Here is a 22,071-nt window from a genome sequence, read left to right as displayed (position 1 = left end):
CAACCAGAAAGGTATTAAAATATCAAACTTCAGATATTCTCATTCCCTGTCAATATAAAAAATATTCCGGTGATAACATTTCCCCTCAATTACTGGTTGAAAGAAGCTGATTTATCCCCATGCTGCGTTTTCAGGTTTCCTGCACAAGTAAGATTAAGTTATTTAATATGGATATGGTTCTTTAAAAAATAACCTGTCTGCTTGAAACCATCTCTTCTACAATAGAAATCCCTACTGGGTCAGAAGAGATTTAGAGAAATCTTTTTTTCAGGAAGCACCAAATAATTAAGACGTGCTGTACATTTCAGATACTCTCACCCATCATAAACACAAGAAGGTACTGCAATTAGAGGCATCCAGCACTTGCACATAAATACATGACCTGCTCATATTAAACAATTCAATTTTGGACCTAATGACTGAACTTGGGGAAAGGGTGAGCTAGTCAACATAGCTGTGTTTACTTATCTTCCCTGATCTCCTTGGAAAATGCATTAAAGGAAACACATTAAACAAATACTGTCCTTGATTCTAGTGTCAAACCTTGGCACAAAATATAGAAAAGAGGCTGGCCGATAAAGATGTGGTCTGATAATTAGCTTTCATGATTTATTTCCTAAGTAGGTAATAAGTAAAGCTGACTAGAGAACAACAAATCCATTTGGCAACAACACTCGAGGTTTAAAAAAAATTACATAAAATTGTTCTAGACAAACAAAATAAAAAAGCTCATCTTTGTGAGAGAAAATAGGTAAAATTCAAGGAGCTGCTTTAGTGTACAAATGATGATAAAGAAAATCAGAGGGATCAGGGGTCACTCTAATATTCAGTAAGTATGGAAGGAAAATGAGTGTGATGCTCCAGAGAGAGAAAAGAGATGTAGCAGCAAAATAAACCAGAAAGTTCGATAGAAAAATGTGTGTATATCTATCTATCTATCTATATCACAAACTCATCACACACTTTGTTATTATTTGTTAGCCCTAAGACAGTTCTCAATGCCTCTGGTATGTGTGTAAGTGATACTTTGCATGGACACTGAACACTGAGCTCTGGTACAATCTGCACTTTACTATCACCTATGCCTCTTCAGCTTTAAAGATCTACCATTTTGGAGAGCAAAGTCTTTTCAACCTAGGTCATTTTTCTAAACTTCTGTACAAGATATCTCTGCCCATGTACCAAAGTTTAGAAAGAGCTTTTATTTGAAAAAAAAAAAAAGAAAAAGAAAAAGAAAAAAAAAGGATAAAAAGCAAAGTACTTTAAAAAAAGGGTGAGGTGTAGGACGCTTCAGTGGAGAGTTTGTGTGAAACTCTCCAGTATGTTTCTGGGCTTTTGACTAAGGGAAGAAGACTAGTGGTGTACCAATTAGTTTAAAATGATACAAACTTTACTTTGGTTTTATCTAAGGCTAGCTCTCTACAGCACATGGGGTAGCTAACTGGCCTTTCAGCCAGGGGAAAATGTACAAAGCTTCTTGCAAGTTGATTTAACACTTGTCACTATATCTCCTTGCCAACGAGACTTTATGTCAGCAAGCTATTTCATCAAGTATTTTTGTAAGGATTGAATATCTCAAATTCTCAAACCTTATCTATACTAAAGCAATGCATCACTTACATTGCATTGATTTAAAAATCAATCTCATTTAACAGGGGTGCACCCATAACGTAGATGCACTTCAATCAGCTTAAGCCTTGCATATATCTATTAAGTTTAATTTGGGAAATTCTTATAAACAAAGGCTTCATCTAATTGATGTTACCAAATTAAGCTAAATCAATAAAATGATGTTTGAACTGGTGTAAATATGTAATTACAAGTTTGCACCAGTTTAACTACAATTGATTTGTCACTGATTGATGTTACACTGGTGCGCCCTTTAGCTGAGAGAAGTCACAGGAAATCAGTTACTCATAATACCATTTCACTTTGCACTTGTCTTCCCTTTTAAATGTTATGAACTATATTGCATGCAAATTATAATTAACAGTATCAGACAAACAATTTTAAGTATAAACTGTGGAAACAGTGAACCTTTTCCCTTTTGTTCGGATAACAAAATACAGCCAGCTGTTACTGATTAGGAAAGCTGTTCCATGATGCAATTAACTTTTTTTTTTTCTTTCTTTTTTTTTTCCCCCCACACCGCAGCTAATTACCTGCTGTTCTTACCTGTAATGAGTGTAAGGAGTAAGGTTTGGTACCTCCAGCATCTGAGCATCAGGTTCATTCTCCACCTCATGGAGATTCACCCACTCTTCTTCGTCACCTAGTACACCAACCTGTATAAAGAAAAGGTAAGAAAAAATATAAAGCAGACCATATGTGTGTGTGTTGCATATCTGTGTGTGTGTGTATATATATATACACACACATAAAATCTGTGTGTGTGTGTATATATATGTAATTTTACATACCCAATTTTGCAATTTGTGCCACTCTGTGCAACGGAAGGACAAATACTTCTAAACATGTGATATCCATTTAATATTTATTTTCACATAACAAGACATTAGTTATTTGTAAGGCAACAGCATAGCCAAGTTAGCCAACTTGTACCTAATTGGTACTTCACCGGGATTCTCTGATAGGATCTAGTCCAGAAAAACACCATGAGAGCTATTACCCCATTCAATCTCACTGCCGCAATACAAAAATATTAAGGAGTAATATAACAAAATGAAAAATAGCCTTGATAATAACTTACATGAACTGATGCATACTAAGTAAGTCTCAATTGAGGTAAAATGCTACACAAATGAAGACAGAGAAACAAGAACAAAGTCAAAGAACAAAAGTGTTTTAACCTCATCTACTGGGCTGCACTTAGACCAGGCTCTTCCACATTCAGAGCTTTGTAATAATTAATCACAGCACTGCTGAGAATCAGCCCAACACGTCCCTCAGCTACAGCGCTGTTAGAAGGGACAGAAGGGTGATGGGAGCCAAAAGCATTACTTTCCGTATAGATTTTTGGAGATGATATGAAGATGAATGAGGACTTTAGAAGGAAATCAACAAGACCTGAGAGGAAGGCCAGCCTGAAATGGGACCCTGGTAGGCGGCAGTAAGAGCAGGCAGGGCTGTGTGCTTAAGAGCCATAGAAGGAGATGTAAGAGAGGTGGTAGATGTCTGAATTTCACATTGGAGATTCACAAATGTAGAAATACAGAGGACCTTAGACAATACTCCCTGCTACAATTGCCTAGCACCATGCACTTTTTTACTCATATGCTTCAGCCCTGCCACAATGAAAGAGGGTCTTTGCTTCAATTCAATGAGGGAGTGATGTTCTTATCACTCTGTTCTTTCACCACAGCTCCAGGAAGATCCCACTTCATCAAGATTTAAGAACATAAAAAATATCCTTTGGGGTAGAACAAGTAGACCAGGAAGAACAAGTAGACCATTTCAGCTCCAACACAGCAGCAGCAAGTAGCATTTTGTGAGAGCCGCAATCCTGGCCATAGCTGTAGTCAGTTCCCTCACCCTGCCCTGGTATCCACAATTCTGGGTTGAGGGATATTAGAGGGACATACGCAGCTATTCCCTTTAGTATCTATTTATGGACTTCACGTCCATTAAGGTGACTAATCCTTTTTTAACCTTCTGACACTATCTACTTCCACAGCCTGCTGTGGCAACAAATTTCAGAAGCTCAAGACCCAGTGTGTAAAGAGCTACTCTCTTTAATCTTTTTTAAATAGATCCCTACAAGTTCTGTATACTAGCTACAGCCATTGACACTGTCAAGGCACTTGATAGGCAACATAGCCCAAAGTATCTAGCAAATCCCAAGTATTTTGAACAGAAAATGAGGTTTCTTGCACTCTTTCTTTCTTTCCCCTACAGGAGAAGCCGCCTGATTTATTTATAGATGTTTTAGTTCTTTGCTCACTCAGGAGTTGATGTGCTGCATATTTATGTTTGTGCATGAAGAAATGACACAAGGAAAATTAGGCCAAAGAAATAAGTTCTGCATTGCACAGCAAAAGGAAGCCTCTGTGATCTTCCTAGCAGAGGACTCCTTTCATGGAGGAACGTGGTTGCAAAGGTGTTGGTGGGTCTTTCAGTCTTGATGGGTATCACAGACACTGCTAAACACCAATGATCTTGTAATCTACACTGACATTTATTTTATGGGCCTTTGAAATTCCCAGTCCCAACCGTGCTCCAGAAATTCTAGTGAAGTTCATGGATAGAGAAGCTTAAAGGACGCATCTTGAGACAGGTCCGCATGGTAAAACAGAACAGACCTAAATGCAACACCGAGACCAAAGAGATGATAGAGATGTCTTTTTTTTTTAAAAAAAAAAAAAACAAAAACAAAAACACTTTTTTTTTTAAAAAAAAAAGCTACATGAACAAAGAAAGGAATAGAGAGTTCATTTTAGTCACGGAAACACAGAACACTGTTTATTAAAAGAGTTTCTGATTAATTTTGTAGAATGCTTATTTTTACAAAATTCCTTGCTCTTAACAGTATCTCCTCAAAGTGCCGCAGTAATTGTATAGCAACAATTCAGTGTTTTGGAGACTGCAAATAATCTCCAGTAGTGAGTTAGAGTCTTCTTTTTATATTCCAAGAACAATAAGAGCTTTTAAAATATTTCTTGCATAGGGGAAAAAAAAAAAAAAAAAGACCAAAAAGACCACAGGTTTCGATCATTATGCAGCAGCAGGCAGGTCATTAATACACATTAAGGACCACATGGTTCAGACCCAGAGGCCCACAGGGCTGAGAACAATTGACATTGACTCAAGCTTGAGAGGTGTCCAAAACCCCTGCCTGTTTTGCAGATATGCATTTACCAGCTGGCTGCAAAGGTGAAAATATTAAGGATCTTTTACTGATTGAGAGCTGGTGAAAGCTTTTATGCTCACAGGACTATGGCAAGCTCCCCAAAGGCTATCCCAGGAGATAGCTTTCTAATTTTAAATGCATTCCCTGCTAGGAAGGATGGGTGTAGCCTACAAGGAAATGGCAGATGCCAACCAAGCCCGCTATACTGATTGTCTCTGAGCTCAGGAGCCAGCTGGCAACAGGTGGCCACTACTTGGTTCAGGAGCTGGGGGACCCTGGGCAAAGCAGCAGCACAGACAATCCCAATTAACCTCTTGCAGACTCCTTCTCTGCTGAAAGGCAGTGATTGAGAGGGAGCAGGAGAAATCAAGCACAGGCATATTTCTGTAATTCAGGAAAAACAAAACAAAACAAAACACTTTTAAAAACAAATAGTTCAGGAACTTGCTTTATTTAGAATAATACCTGGTAATGCTCCATGATCTGCAGTCAGCATGTGGGCCATTTTGCTACTGAAATCAGTAGCACATTTAAGAGTGTCCTGCTTTTGTGGGGATTTTTTTTCCAAAGCAGGAAGACTGGAGGGTGAACAGCTCTAGGGGAGCTTGGTAAACAGCCTGGGGACTTCTGCATGACTTCTGCCTCATGAGGCCATGCGATTCTAGGTCACTGTTACTCAGTGCAAGTTTCACTTACTCAATTATCTCAGAAATGAGTCTTGGAACAGAACTTTCAGTGATGGACTCCTGTATTTTTAACTTCTGCAAGAACCTCTGTAGGTTCCGAGTTTCAGGCTCTTGAAGGAAAAGGAAATTATTTTTCCTGAAAAACTCTGATGGTAGATCAGAGGAAACGTATCCGTTTCAAAAATCAGAGTACAAAGGGATTCCCATGAGGCAAAAAGAACTGTGAGAAATGGTTAGGATAAGAGTCCTACAGGGGGCCAGAGAGTCCACTGTGAGCCAGCCTGCATTACATAAAGTTAATTTGGAGGCTTATTTCTCGTTGTTTTTTGGATAACAGTAAATGCAAAGTTCAGAAAAGGATTATGTTTGTGACAGGTGCACATGTATTCGTCTGTGCATTGTTTTAGGAGGCAGATGAGAACACCAACTGCTTTGCTGTTGCCATCAGCATAAAAACTCCTTAAGAAATGCACTCTGCATCTTAACAGTTCTCAATATAATAGGGCCGTGATCCCCAGCAGGTCTATGGGGACTGCCACAATTAAAATACCTACATCCGCCAAGTCACTTCATATGATTCTCCATAACTATCAGCCATCATAAGCTGGCACATATATATTTCCATCTCTAGGCTGTTCCCACGGCATTATGTTCAATAAAAGGGCACATTCATTTATTATTACAGAAACGAGACAGTAAAAAACAATATTGGAAATGATGTCAGACCCCCTTACTTTTCTAGGCATTAGTTTCTCCATTTCTAAATGGAAAATTTTACATATCTTATCATCTTATCAATTGACTTAACATTGTCTGATGGATACTATGTGAGTGAAGTTGCAGAATTTTGACTTAAAAAAAATCAAAAACAAAATTTGGAATGTAAAATCATTTGCTACCTTTTTTTTTTTTTTGACAGTGATGCTACCAAAATTGTGAACAGTTATTAAGAACTAACTGCAGGATTGGGAAACACAATGTTTCTGTACATTATAGAGGTACCTTGTGTTCCACTATAGTTCAAGATATGTCAGAGTTTTCATTATAGAGGTCTATAACTCAGGCATTTGAAGTCACTTTGGGAGAAATTCGGTTCACAGGATGTCAGCCTGGGTGCAATTTTTTTTCTTACAAAATCCTTAAATCGATTCACCCATTTTTGATTTAAAGATTGGCAAAGGCATAAAATTGTCAGAGTTTCAGACACTTTATTTGCCAGCTCTGAAGTGAAAACGACACCAAGAGAATCACCTCATACAATGGATGAATCCTATCTGGGTCACTGACTTAACCCACAAAACCAGAAAATTCATGGCTAAAGTTACAGATGTCCCAGCTCATGGTTTTACAAGAGAATACAGTGAGAATACTTTAAAGGTTTTACTACTTTGAAACTTCCCTTTCCATTTCTGCTGCTGCTCACAATAATAGTCAAAGGAAATCTTTCTCAAAACAGCAGAAAGGCTTTAAGCAAAAACTCTACATTAGTCCATATACTCATTAATTAACGTTAACCAGAAAACAAATCAAACTTGGCAGAAGTTAGTCAGCTTCTCTAATCAGCCCATAGAAAGCTAAAAGATATGGCCTACCTACCAAGGCACGGTTACAAAACTCTCATTTATATAATCTCACAACTAAACCACAAGAAAAATATGCTGAAAGTGGGTTGCAGCACAGAGAGAGTGCAAACATGAAACCATGTGAACACTAGCAGGGATTCATACTCATTTGTGGTTGCAAATTACCAGAAAAATATGTCCACAATAACTCGTCAAACTGCATCTGAGTTCAGGATGATTGGCGACAATAAGAAAAACTTACTGAAATTCTTTCAGGATGAACATGTAACTCGTGTCAATCCCACAAGACAGTTACTGCTGGACCTTCTGAACAAGTTTCTGCAAAACCTTTACAATACATTAGACCCTCTTTTTCTATAGATTATACTGTATGTAATGGAAGAGCATTTTAGAATCACTTTTAAAATGGCATTGGTATTTTTATTTAGCAGTTTGGAAATCCACTTTGCTACAGTTCTCTCAGTCTAGATGCAAAGATGGAGAAGAAACTGCTGATGATTTTTTTTTTTAATTTTATTTTAAGAAATCCTTCCAGAAGTACAGAAAGGAGCTTTACCAGAAACACAGAAATGAGATTTTCAACACTTGGTATTTCAGTATCTAGTAGCAATAAACTCTTAAAGACCTAATTTTCCTTCTTATGTTCGCTGACATAACTGAGAATTAGTTCCACAGTGGATCCCATGAATTTACCCCCCCAGCACAAAAAGCAGAAGCCAAGGCCAGATGTACAAATTTTCACACAAACTGGAATTCCCAGCTGTGTTTTCATACAAATTATTCATGAAGTATTGGATTTCAAAAATGGCACTTAGCCAAAATGGAAAATTTGGAAGACTTTCTAAACCTGTCCTCATCAACAAAACCTCATGCCACATGAAGGAAGAAAAACATGTTGGTGGCAGTGTGTAGATGTGTGTGTGTAACTTCTAAACTTCTGTTTAGAAAATACAGTGGGTAGGTTGGGTATAACCACTGCCCTTCAGCATAACACAGTCCCCAGGAACAATTATGGTAATTTGTACTAAAATACAGATGATGCAACAGTAGTCTGCATCATGTCACAGAGGAACCTTTGCTTAGAACAAATGTGAGTGGAAGGTCTAAGTGAACAATGGTGTTTCACTGGAAGCTGTTTTGTGAATGCTTGTGTGTCTCTGAAAGGTAAAGCATAAAAAATCATGAAGTCCAGGTCCATGGCAGCTTAGATCCAAGCCAGGATGTGGGCATTCCTGCCCTCATCTCTGATCCCACCACCATGTTCTCATCTCCTCCCCTACACTGATGCTCTTCTGATCACACACAAATCCTGAGTGGAGTCGAACTGTCTGAAAGTCATTTGTTCTTGGCTGGATCACGTCCTGTAGCAGCTCGGGATATGGCTGCACCAGAACTGGTGCAGGCAGAAGCTAAACAAGAGAAAGTCTTGCTGGGAGTGATGAGGATGACAAAAGAGAGCAGGACAACAAGACCTCTTGGTCTACACTGGCTAAAGGTGCTGTGAAATTGCACTTTGAGAGAGAAGTTTAAGTTGGAATGCTGGCAGAAAAGGGCTGTGAACAAAGGATTATATGCGGCTGTCATCCTGGAAACAGGATTTGCTATATCCGTAAGGAATCATCAATTTCTTTGCATAACTGAAAAGATTTTTTGTTAATCATGTGAGCAAGATTTTTTTTCCCAAGTATTAAATCCAATCGGAACAACATTTCTTGCTGTGCCAAAGCTGAACAGTGAGGTATAGTGCAGGAGAAACTTGCCGGGAGAGCTGTAGTGAAAAGCATGACAGACTCTGCTGTGATTTTGGCTGTGCCCCTTCCCCACATGGAGCAAATATTGGTGGACGCAAGATCTATAAGAACCACCAGTCTCTTAACTTTACTAGGGATGCATAGGATGTTATGGTGTTTGTGAACAGGAGAGATCCTCCCTTCTTCCCTCCCCGCACACCAAGAACCCTTCAACCACTATCTGCACTTGGGGCACTTCAAGGATGCAGATGAACCTCATGGTAATTATTATTGCAGTTTTCAAGTACTCAAATATATTTCATTTCAGTGGCTTTCTGCAACTCATGTGATTACAGAATTAACAAATTCCAAGCCATATCAATGTGGTGCTCCAGCACAAAAATGTTTCTCAGAATGTGCCAAGCCACCATATTATAGGATTTAAGTGTTTAATTCTGTAATATGTGATCGTGTGTATGTAAATTGTACAAAATGTACCAACTTGTTCACAACAGTCTCATTACCAAGTGAAGTGATTGTATCAACATGTCTAATTGGTGACGATGATATAAGAAGTCCAACATTTGGTCTTAAAAACAGATTATATTATTTATAAAGATCTGTGGGTGGAAAGGAAGAAGCAAAGCTCATCTGTCACAAGAACAAATGAGGAATATATAACTACTCCAAGGCATAATGACAGCAGAAAGAGGGATATTGTTTAAAGCCGATGAAGAGAATTCATCCTATTCATATCTAAAGACCTGGATAGAAAACCTCAGTATATTTCATTACAAGACAGCACAAATGCACTCAGTGTCATGAATAATGGTATCTTTACTGTTCGGGTGCAATTCTTCCTGTACTTCTGCTCTATGTGATAATAATTTTAGTTTGCATCTGGTTTGAAACCTGAGTTTAGGTTCTGTTAGGTGCGTTTTCAAACCAGATGCAAACTAAAATTATTATCACATAGAGCATCATTGCATTGATGCAATTAAACAAAAACTGTAATCCAAACAGAAATTCACTACTTGGACCCTTTTCAACTCCTCAAAAACTTCATTAGGAGCCTTTCGTCAGGGACATACCTGGCCTTCAACTATCCACTTGCAGATGGAGGTTTTGCCGTCATAACCTGGCCGGAATTGAAGTGTAGCAGAGCGAGGGCTGATGTTAGAGATCACCAGGTTGGACGGAGCACCTGGAAGTTCTGCAAAAAAGAGAAATAAATACACATGAGAGGTGGAAATGCTCTTGGTAATAAGGCCCTATAACACAGGCCAACATTCAGTGTTTCAGCATATAAAGTACCTTTGCACCGATTACTATAGATGAAATATTGTGGGTTTTTTCTTTCTTTCCTTCCTTTTTTTTTTTTTTTTTTTTTTTTTTTTGGCAGAGTATTAAATAAAGCACTACTATTTCTGCTGCTCTGAGCACGCACCACGTTTTACAGATAAAAAGAGAAGAAAGCCCCTCTACAGAATTACAGCTACTATTTTAGAGAAGTTGAGTAACAGACAAGGCGTGGTGGCTTGGGGGAAAGGTACTTCCCAGCTCCAGATCTGCCAGTCACTTGTCAAGTCACCTAGTTTCTCTGCACTTCTGTTTCTGTAGAATTAAAATGGCAATAATACTTACTTCTTATGGTAAACACAGCTTTAATATGTTAACAACTGAAAAAGACTCGAGTTTTCAGGTAGGGTAAGTGGAAGACTTTATGCTTCTCATACTGACCTGTAATAGGTGGGTGTTAGGAGCTATTTCTGATGGCTGAATAGAGCTAAAATATATATATTATAATGTCTATTGTCAATAAAGAGGGTGACCTTCCTATGGGGAAAAATCTGGAGCTCCAATAAGATCTTTGTCTCACATCAGTCAAGCTTAGAGTGGCATTTACATTTTTAATACTATCTGAATTATCAACAAAAGCAAGCTCAGGAAAGGGATTAAATGTAGATTGTTTAGAATAAATTCCCAACAGTACCTGCATTCGTAAGTAATGGAAATTAGTATTATAATCAGTAATCATTCATAATGTTGTACTATGTGCAAATGCAGCAAGCAAAAAATGGGCAGGTTTTTGGCACGTATTTCAAGTACACATAAATACACAATATTTCTTGCTTCTTACTTCACATTTGTGGGAACTATGATCAATAAACTAACTCTGACCAAACAGGATAATGCTGTTATCTGGGTAACAACAGGCAGCATGGCATTGATCCAGTCTGCAACTTGTCACAATTACCTGTGATTAGGGAAAAGAAAGGCAAGCATACTTCAAGACACACAGAAAAGTTCAAAAATACTAGAAAGGGGAAAAAATTGATTACCATCAGGGATGTACGTTAGCTGTTCCATTTTGGAAAGTTCTACTTGTACAGCCTATAAATTAACTGAAACTGCTGTTTTGAGGCTTGAAACGGCTTTTTAGTTTGCTTTCTATACAGGATGAAGGAGAGTGAAGAATTTTAAAATCCAAATAAAAAATGCTAAACCAAATAATTCACAGGTCCCTAAAATGCTGAATCAGACAATGGAGAATAGGACTACCTCTTCTCAAGTCTTTCTCAAGCCACAAATGCTAAATCTTGCAAATATTTCAGTTTCATTATACAAATGTCCTCTCACAGGTGATATAAACTATACTACTTATAAATAGAGAAACCATTCCCTTTTAACAGCATTCAAACTCTATTTTTCCCAAAAAGCAAAACTTTCTGATTTGATTTCTTCTTCTTATGTTACCTTGTAAATATTAATAGATTCTGTATGGTATCCACTTCAATTACTTTGACTGCATCATCTTGCACACTTTTTTTTTTTCCATGTGTACAAAACAACCTCAATTTTCTGGTAATTTCAATTTGTGAATGTATTCATGTTAATATTTTAATCTGTTCTAAGAATTAACTTTAAATTATGTGGTAAAGAATTCTGATGCTTTATAAACCCACCCATATTTATTATAACTGAATCAAAGTCGCTTGTGATCTTTGGAATACGTGTGGAATGAGCCTGCTTTAATTTGTTTCATGATATTTTACCAACCTGGAGGCACACCAGAAGAGATGGTGGAGGATGTGACCCATCCACTCCCTTTTGCTGTCACAGCTGCCACCTCGATCGTGTATGTGGTGAGAGATGACAGCCCCGTGATCTTGTACTCAAGTGTTGTGTTGGTTAGCGTGCGGGCAAGACGAGATTCATTTCTGCCATACACCTCCCAGGAGATCTGATAGCCTGAAAAATAATTACACAAAGTCAGGGGGCTGTAACAGTGGTGGGAGTCTAGTTTTTCTTCTAAAGCACTATTATGCAATAACCCAGAGACTGGTAAATTACTGCTTCTGCAAGATTTGCGTGTGGTCTATTGTAGTATGATTTATTTCTTACTCTACTCCATTACAGAAATCTTTTGTAAACAGTAAAAAAAAAATAAAAATAAAAAATTGAGGTAAACATTGGCTAAAATACCAAAGCATTTTTCTACTACATTTATTTCTAACAAACAATTGACATAAATACCCAGGGGGTGTCATCTGCCCATCAAATTACAGGTGGGGGAGGACATGGAGTCTCAATGGCCTATTTGTATTTTTCTATGAATATACAGAGCTTGCTGTGAAATCTCTAGGAAACCTGGGGATAAACTCAAAGAAAGGTGGACTTTCATTTTGTGAACCCTACAAAATGAATAGGAAGAAACACTGGAAAATATAACATTTTCTCACCAGCCAGAATATCTAATTAAAAATCTACATGCACTTAGTACACCTATCCCTTTTCCAGGCTGAAGCAACCTTCACTGCTATGTATCTACAAATCTAACAATAATGATCATGCAGAAACATTGTGGGACTCTTCTAGGAACCAAAAAAACCCTACTCCCCACTGCTTGTTCCTCGCACAAGTCCTTTAGCAAGGTGAATCATTATCCCTTCTTTCAAAACTGTAGTGTAGCCAATCTATTGTCCAAAACTGCACTCACCCTGACCTCCATATTATTCTTATATCACAACCAGGCTCTGAAACCCTTTCCTTTCTATCATTTTTATAACCATTTACCTTCCAAGAACTTTTGAAACTTTCTACTGTCTGATTTGCTCAATTTTACCTCCAAATCTGCTTGTCCTTCTCCTGCCCAGTCCTACTTTATTCTCATTTGAACCCACTTGAACCTTACTGTGCCAGTCTCCGGAGAGCGTGTCTGAAAAGTTTGCTTGATTGCAGCTCTCTTTGTGATTTGACTCAGGGGAAAAAAAAATACACATAGCTCTTGAATGCCTGTGAAATGGAAGTGAGTGAAAAGGACTAACAGAAAGGAATCCCACTGAGAGAGCCACGAATGAGGCAAGCTGGCTAGAGAAACTCCCTACTGGGTTCCTGTTCCCATCATACGAGATGAGGAATTCAGACCAGTTGTGGGGGAGGAGGGTTTTTGTTTTGTTTTGCTTTCTTTTTTTCCCCCCCAAACATAAGCTGATTAACATATTGAACTAGCAAAATACCTTATGGTCTTGATCAACAAGGAAACATCACCTCAGGAGCTAAACACTTGGTGAGACACACATTTGTGAGAGAGCTTGAAAGGTGTGAGATGGCATCCTCCCTCTGGTGCTAGCTGCCATCACTGACGGATTCAAGTTAACATACTTGTGCATGAAAATGGGCTCAGAGTAATCACATAGTCGTTAATTATGCTTCAAGTGAAAGGGCAGTGATAAACAGCCAAGAGGCGATGCTTCAACCAGTCCGGCTACATTTCAACCACTCGTCTGACTACAAACTACCTAGGGGAAGGAGAAAAACTCCCGAATGCTCACCTGGAGCCAGTTTTAAGTGTCCGAAATGTCCCATCTGTTAAATAGGATTTAATTAAGGCAGTAATTTACCAATATCTCAGAGACTCTGCAGTGATTTGAGGCTCTCTGCTTGAGAATCATTTACCAGCGATCAGAGTTTTTATAGTACAGGCAAGATTAAAATCTGCATGAAGATTTTGACAAAACTTAAGGACTTTAAGGACTTTAGAAACAGAGGGCGAACTGAAAGGTTGAGTGAGAATCAACGAAGGAGTTGCAAACAGAACCACGTCACTAGCATCCCCTCTCTTTCAAAATCTATGCTTGTTCCAGACAGGACAACGTGGATGAGTGAGAAACAGTCTGAGGAAGGTGCCCTTGTGCATTTTCCCACTTCTCAAGCTGTGGCACTGAGGACACAAAACCAGCAGCTGGGAGCCAAGCCAGCTCCCAGGAACGTCTGCGTGCAGCCATGGATGGGGCAGAGGCTGGGCAAGGGCCGTGCAGTGGCTCATCTGTCTGCCTGGGAGCTGCGGGTGACCCTGCCGTGCCTGCTTTGAACCTGTGCATGGGCTGGCAGAGGGAATCAAGGAGTACCACCCCGGAATAAAACAGAATGCATTGTTCAGAACAATAAACAGAATAAGAGATAAGCAGCAGACTTCTAATGCTCTCCCTGTCTGTTTGTGACTCACAAACGATAGGAAGTTTCCTGTACCATGCACAAGACAATCTGAAGTGACTGAGATTTCTTCTCTCCCATCTAGATAAACTTCGCATATACATCAAATGTTGGTGATTATTCTTTGAACATTTTATGTTTTCTCCCTTGTGACTACAGGGATGAGGCACAGCTTTCCTGCCCATTAGGCACATAGTCTCTATGTATTTATTTACTGAAAAAAAAAAAACTTTAACCAGGAAAAATATCATAAATTCGCATGCAGACTGAAGAAAAGGCAAAGAGGCAGCATTTACTGTGGATATTTCAGTCCCGAAAGTATAGTTAAATTCTAGTTGTATAAACACAGAAACAGAAAATACATACATATATGCCGAACTGACACAAAGCCAAACGTAATCATGCATAACAAAACCAGATGAAAAAACGCTGAAGGAAAGGAACAACAACAGGCGTACCCCCAAGTAGCACTTAAGCCACAATGACTGACAGATGGGCAGAACTTTAGGACATGTGGTTGGTAAAAATGTGCTCGCTGATTTACAGACGTGATCACTGCCAGCAACACGCATGGAGAGTCCGATCGGGCTGGGCAGAGTGCTTCCTCTGCCTTCAGCGTACGTGAGAGCAGGAGAGGTGCTGCAGAGCCCACCCGTATGCTTTGGCTCTGCATCCTCTCCATAAAACGCTGCCTAACAGAAACTAATGACCAGAAGAGTTTCAGAAATAATTTTCCGTTGATCTGGAGTAAATTCTCTACAAGCGAGCAGTACACCCAATCACGAACTGTCCGTCTACATCCAGGTGCTCATAAATCAGTGTTTACTGAGGGAGGAGGAAGATACGGAGATTTACAGCAAGAGTAATGGGCAATTTCCCAGAGCAGGCTGGCTGCCGGGCACCACCCTCCGTGTTTTCCTCCCCCCAGCTCCGGTGCACGGAACAAGAAGTTCCAGTAAAGATATCAATGAGCAGAAATGAAGAAGAAATGCCTCCCTGAGTGCTCAGACCTCCAAGGGGCTCTCTATAAACCTCTGAGGTACTCAGGGGCATGAACAGTTTTGCTGCTCTTCTAGCCCAAATGTAATTTGCAGCATTAAGAACATTTTTGTTTCCGTATATACTTTGTTGGGCATTTTTACATCAGTGTTCCTTCATGAAGGATATAGCCTCTCGAGTTCCTTCTCGCTAAAACAATTTGCCCCGACGATAACACAGTTCATCATTTCACTCCACTGGTTTTCAACCCATTCTGGGAGGTGGCAGCTCGTTTCTAGGAAAGCAATTCTGCAACACTAAACACAGTGCTGCTAATTGGTGCTTTACAAGGATGAATATTACATCATCTTGCTTAGATAACTAGATTGAGATTTAGGTACCTAAATTTAAGCACTCGGGCTTGAAGGCTTTGGCCATCCTCACTGAATCAATACTGCTCTGCTTTCAGAAGTCATTAGTTTCTGATCTTGAACCACTTAAATCAATGCATATTTCAGGACGGCTACTATGGTAAAAAGGAAGATGATAATCTGCGTAAAGAATCCACATGTACTATAAACAGCATGGAAGACATGCATAAATGGTGCATGTGAAGAGAAGACACTGACAGAAGCAAGTCCAATCCAAATACTCAGCCCTGTCAAAATTAAAATGTTTCATAAAATTGGACTGATATAACATTTTAATGCTCAGGAGCCAAAAAAATTATTTTGTTTGTTGTTGTTCTGTTTTTTTTTTTTCTTTTTTTTTTTTTTTTCCCTAAAATATATTTACTTTCTAAAAGTATTATGATACTTTCCTTAAAATTAAATGTTGATACTCCCCAAACAGAGGATATTGGTCCACATAAAATTACCTTCTCCCTTACCAACTATGATTTTAACTCCAGCAATTTTAAATTTGGGAGCTTTGTTGCGCTTCAAAACCTTGAAAGCCTTTGTTAAATAGAGTGTCCACCCTGTGCAACAGTAATAGTTTCCCATTTGAAAACAATACTGCCTCTGTTGATAAGAATTAGATTTTCTCAACTATTTATAGCTGCCTTTATGAAAAATAATGAAGTTGCTGATGTTACATCTACATTGGCACACAATAAATAGATAAATAGCAGAGAACAGTCAAATAGCCAGCTCATCAAAGAAATGAGAGAGTTCTGAACTGCTGTGATGGTTTATACAAAATTAAGTAATGACATGCAAATTCTGTCATGCAGTCCACAGCCAGACCACTTGATCACAGATGAAGGATACTGCTGATTTCAGGCTTGGACTTGATTGCAAACCTTAGCAATGCCAATTCAGATTTTGCAGCTGTAAATTCAATGTAGGAAACCCCAACCTCTGTGGCAAAGGACAAACACCGTCTCACAAAGTTTCAGAGATTAAGTAACAGAGGTGGAGGTCGTGGACAACTTAACAAGACTGTAGACTCTGTGGGGAGCTGATTTCTAATACAGGCTGCCATTTCAGTGACCACAATCATGAGCTGCCAGTAATTGGACCCGTACTTTCTATAATGTGCCCTAGCTGACATTTCAATTACCCAAAAGATGAACCAGGAAACCAGCACTCGCAGCAGCCGGTTCTCCCTAAATGCTCTATTATGCAAACTTTTTTTTCACTGCAATGATACATTCCTTCACCACCACCCCCTCCAAAAAAAAGGTAGCAGCTGATACTTGCCTGTAATGATGCCATTTTTCTCTACAGGTTCTTGCCAGCTGACCTTGAGAGATGTGTCCAGAATCTCAGTGAAACTCAGGTGTCCCACAGCTCCTGGCTCTGGCAATCAGAAAAGGAAATCTGTTAACAGGAGAACCCCACTTACTTCTGATCTGATTCATGTGGCAAGGTTAGGGCTGAAGAAATAAAACACTGAGCCGGGGCCAATAGAAGCCTGCTGGAAACATCAGTGAGAGCTGCAGGGGAGAGGGGAGAATGCAAGGTGTTAAGAAGCACTCTGGCTATCATCACATAAATTATTTTATCCAGTCGCCATCCTAACTGTGCAGAGAACTAAAGAGAGCGGCAGCAGGGGACTTGCACACAACGTGTTCTCTGTCTTTCTTCTTGATCTAATCTAATTAGAACAATCAAGCTGGCAATCCTGGAAGTGATTGTGTTTGTTTTTTTCCCTCCACTACAGCATGCTGTGGGTACCCGTGCTGCTGTGGGCAGCTCCTCAGGCCTTGTGGCTGTGAGCAACACCACCTGCACAACCCTCATCTGGAAAGAGCCTTTTGCCTATGCAAGGTCAGAGCAAGGACAGCATCACTACTTGGATAGACTGTCTCAAAACAACTCTAAAAACGTCCAACATAATGGCAACTATCTTCTGTAAAATGAATACAAGTGTGTGAAACTTTTAAAGGATTTTTATGATGTAGCTCAAGAGCTCTTAAAAATTTCAGCTCCCTGGTGTGCAATGAAAGAGCATAAAATGGAATGACTGTCAAGAATATGCCATCCTCCCTCAATTTTGATCTTCAAGGAAGACATCCTGACTGATTTTTGATCCAACTGCGGTTCTGTCTTCAATCGATGTACTGGAAAAAGGAGTTTTTGTTCACTTTATATTCACTGTGTTTCTGTCATTGGATCCCTGCCTGAGTATCCTCCAGCTCCACTGACATCAGTTGGCAATTTCTCGTCTGCAATTTCATATTTTGTTTCCTCTTCACTTTAGTCCAGTTTCTCATTCCCCTCCAGCTAGGATGAAAAAAAAAAAAAGCCTGCCAGTAGGTCGGCTACAACCACATTTGCAATTCTGCAATCCTAGTGAGGAAAATTTCCAAATCCATTCTGCACTATCTAGTAGTTGAAGCATTACACAGAAAGAACTGCTGATCTGGTAGTGATCTCAGGAATACCTAACAGGAGCACGGCAATTATGTGCTATTCAGGAACACGTATCTACACGCATGCAAGCCACAGAACTCACAAAGCTTCACTCCAATTAGCTCCTGCAATTGCATTCCAATTTTAATGTCATAATGAAAAACAGGTGCAGGTTACACCAAGCCAGGACACATTGCTTCTGACTGGATGTCAGATTTTATTTGACCTACAGTTCATCAGCAAACAGACTTGCTTGCACTATTTTTTTTAAAGGAATGCCTAACTTTGCTTTACAGACAGAAAATTATCACCTGAGAACATGAGTGACCGTCCCTTCAAACCTTTTCCCACTACATAAATCCAGAAACAACTTAGATTCAACAAGTTCTCCACAAAGACACATTATACCATACCACACTTAACTTCTCAATCATCATAAAAACAATTCTAAAGGAACTACAATTAAAAAAAAAATCTCGGTTATCTCTACTGCCTAAGATCCTTGCAGCGTGCAGCTGCATTTGACAAGAAATGTTTACAAAATAAAAGTTTGGCCTTTTCTTATTTTATGTTTCATGATGGAATTTTCTCATGTTTAAAATGGCATGTGATCCCAATGTTTCCCTGAGTTATTCCCAATATTTTGACTGTGCTCCCCCTCCCCCCTTTCCACAAAGTCTCTAAGGCTCATTTCTGCATTCCCTCTTCCATGAGCAGAAATATTAATAGTCTATTTTCTTCTTCCCAGCAGATTAATTTTCATGAAATCTTAGGAGTCTCATATCTTTGGCTTCTTGCTCTTCTTTACTCTCTGTAATTAGCCATGGAATAAAAATGTTTTTGGAGGGAGAAAGACAGATGGATCTAAGACAGACAGCCAAACACATTTACACTGCCAAAGCCTCATTTCCTAAAGAAAACAGGCAAGATGTTAATACGACACACAGAAACCTAATGCATGCTTTTCTTTCCTCCATGCCTTTTGCTTTAACTCCAGGTAAACATATATGAGTTTATATTAGTTACTAGGAAGAAAATTAACTCTGTCCTAACTGAAACCAGGACACTCATAGATATCTGATACTTACAATGCTGTCTCTGTGACCTTCTAATACGCAAAGGTTTAAGTCCAGAATCTGTTCTTGGGACACAGGTCTAGCACACGGAGGAGGTGAATCACAAAAGGAAAATCCATGGGAAGGTACTTAATTTTCTTCATACTCTTTCAAGAGTATCTCATGAAAAATTGGATTAGCACTTTGAGCCTCACTTCTGTGAATGTTAATGTTAATTAAATTTTTCTTTACGGGAACATCGACTAGCCTAAAAGGTCCTTATTAAGGCAAAGTAGTATTTCTAAAAACAATACCTTAATGGCTGCATTAGACTTTTTAAAAATTCTGATTTGGATCTCTAAATGTGCAGCAGTGTTTATGATGCTTTGTGAAAGGAAGACTGAAGCCCTGGCCAAAGCCAAGATCACCGCAGACACACAGTTAGCTATGATGGCCACTGCAATTTAATTACCTGCAACTGACAGACCAGACTTGTTAGTCCCAAACGTGCCTCAAACACACACTTTCAGGGAGCCACAGAGGTCAAAACATTTTTTTGATGCAGCAAATAATTTATAAGCTAAACGATCCAGCTCTTTTTATTTCATTCCATGAATTTGACTTCAGTTTTAGAGAGTAAAAGCTACTGAATTTTCACGATGTTGGCTGTTCTGTTTTACACAAATACTTGCAATATAATATAGAGATTTTCAATATATTGAATAGCAGAAGGAAACAATCTTAAATTAATCATTGATCTCCACAGGATGTTCTGGTGTTCAGTTCCTCAGAAGATCAATTCCTATTTATCTGGATGCCTAAACATGGACTTGGGAGCATAAGGGTTCACAGACAAACAACATATTGTGTTAGCTGAACCACGCTATGGAGCTTTCAGCTCCTAAGCAATATAAAATAGTTCAGTCCATAATGAGAAAAATATTAAACACCTTTCATTTTCTACCTGCGAAAAGAAAACATATGGACAACTGGCTGAGGTCATCATCTGATGCAAAGTAACTTAAGAAGAGACTACAAAATGCTTGTAAACTTAAGGTCTGATTTTAAGTGCCCAGATGTAAAAATTCTGGCTTTTATATTGAACCAGACAGAATCTGAGCACTGAGATTCTCTACCAGTGGCTCACTACTCACTGTCTTCAAGGGTGCGTAGCAGCTGCGGTGTGCTTCGAGGTCCATCTCCAGGTGTGGTGAAACACAGAACTGACGTATAGTAAGTAGTGTATTTCTTCAGGTTGGTGATACATCCGCTGTGAACACCATGGAAATCAGGAGCAATGGTGACCACAGTCACAGTCTCTGGAGCATCCACTGGCCATGCTAGAAGCTAGAAAATTTAAACATAAATGAGATCTCATTTGAAGCTGCGTCTATTCAGAACTAAAGTATGCTTGGCTGCCAAAACCATCTTAATCTGATTGTAAAAAACAAGCAGTACTGCTCAACTATTGTTAGTTCTGATGCTGAACAGATGGATATAATACTGTTAATATGGTAACAGGAGGGATGTGTGTAATACTTACTAGTGATGGGGGATGTACCGATTCCATGAAGGTATTACAATTCTCAATTTCTGCTACTGAACAAGGCCAAAATTATTGAGTGGCTATTTGTGTATTTTGTACAACATGACTCTCTTGTCCCCCTCTGGGCTGCTCTGCCTACCCTGAACAATCTTTGCCGCTGAAAGGAGAGTGAAGTAAGAAGGGCAATTTCAGTGCTACCCTGAGTTTAAAAAAAATAAAATAAATAAAAATAAATCATATTACAGGGTTCCCTGAAAGATCCCACTGGGCTGGGAAGGGGAAGAGAGGGGAGGGAAAATCCTCCTTCCCTTTCCATAGCCCTCAGCATCCCACTGATCAAGAATTTTACAGTGATTGACTGTGTGCGGATAGCCACACTGTGAATGATTCAAAAGGTTCTGGAACTACAGAAAGAATAGGAAATAATCATAAAAACGATTAGTACAGTTTTCGACAACTAGGTCCCAAAAGTGAGATTCCTGAAGATATTTTCATGCATTTAAAGTTAACATGCTTGTCAAGCCACACTTCTTCCAGGCTTTAGTCATCTCAGTGGATCTTCTGGGTGATCAACGTTTTTTAGAGTAGAATACCTTATCTCTAAGCACTTAAATAAAGACTTCAAACTTTGAATTTTAAAACGATTTCTGAAATCATTGTAACAACGTAGAGGTCTAAAGTTTTAAAGTGCTTATGAAACTTCTGTTTTGTTCAAAAATCCTTATCCTGTAGATGTTAAAATCTTAGCACGTTAAAATTCTAGGCCTTACTCAGTATCCGTGTAAATCATGCTAGTTGTATTGATTTCAGGCTCATAAACATGAATAGATACCTGAAATTATTGAGCTGTATTTGACACATTCAGCCGTCTACTGGCTGATAATCAGACTATACTCCTTATAGTCAGAAAGCAGTTAGAGGACTATAAGGACTCATTTTGTTAGAAATATTTCATATTTGAAAGGTGCACTTTACAACTTCTTGAAATGCAAATAAATTCCAAAGAAAAGATAAAAATGGAATAATGGTTGATGGAATTGTAAGTTTTATTTTCTTTTCTAAATCACCTTTGCGGATTAGATTTGGCATTTATAACTTTGGGGGACTGAACTTCTCTTTCTCAAGTATTTCATTGCACATTCTTCAGAAAACATGCGCAGGAAATAAAGGTGAAGAATTTTGTTAGCTAAAGGACAAAATGGGTTTAACCCTTAGGAAAAGCAAAGGCCTAGCTTTGGCTACTACTGTTTATAAACTACACAAAATAAACTATGCAATAGAAGTAACTGTCACAGCAATGTTCTCACACAGTCTGCATACTGTAATTCATAT

The 22,071-nt window shown here is 38.9% G+C and overlaps 1 protein-coding gene across 1 annotated transcript in view; it reads right to left on the bottom strand.

Moving 5' to 3' along the window:
• Positions 1–22,071, bottom strand: part of SDK1 (sidekick cell adhesion molecule 1) — a 392,668-nt gene that overhangs the window by 83,633 nt on the left and 286,964 nt on the right. The window contains exons 19-23 of the mRNA XM_068699921.1: positions 20,348–20,540; positions 16,984–17,082; positions 11,867–12,058; positions 9,898–10,019; positions 2,176–2,285 (exon numbers count right to left, since the gene is read on the bottom strand). Of these exons, the coding sequence (XP_068556022.1) occupies positions 2,176–2,285; positions 9,898–10,019; positions 11,867–12,058; positions 16,984–17,082; positions 20,348–20,540 (716 nt within the window). The remainder of the gene's footprint in view (positions 1–2,175; positions 2,286–9,897; positions 10,020–11,866; positions 12,059–16,983; positions 17,083–20,347; positions 20,541–22,071) is intronic.

This window comes from Anas acuta, chromosome 15 (assembly GCF_963932015.1).
Source record: "Anas acuta chromosome 15, bAnaAcu1.1, whole genome shotgun sequence".
Lineage (NCBI taxonomy): Eukaryota > Metazoa > Chordata > Aves > Anseriformes > Anatidae > Anas > Anas acuta.
Note: the sequence above shows the minus strand (reverse complement) of the source record. Positions and strands in the feature narration are given on the sequence as shown.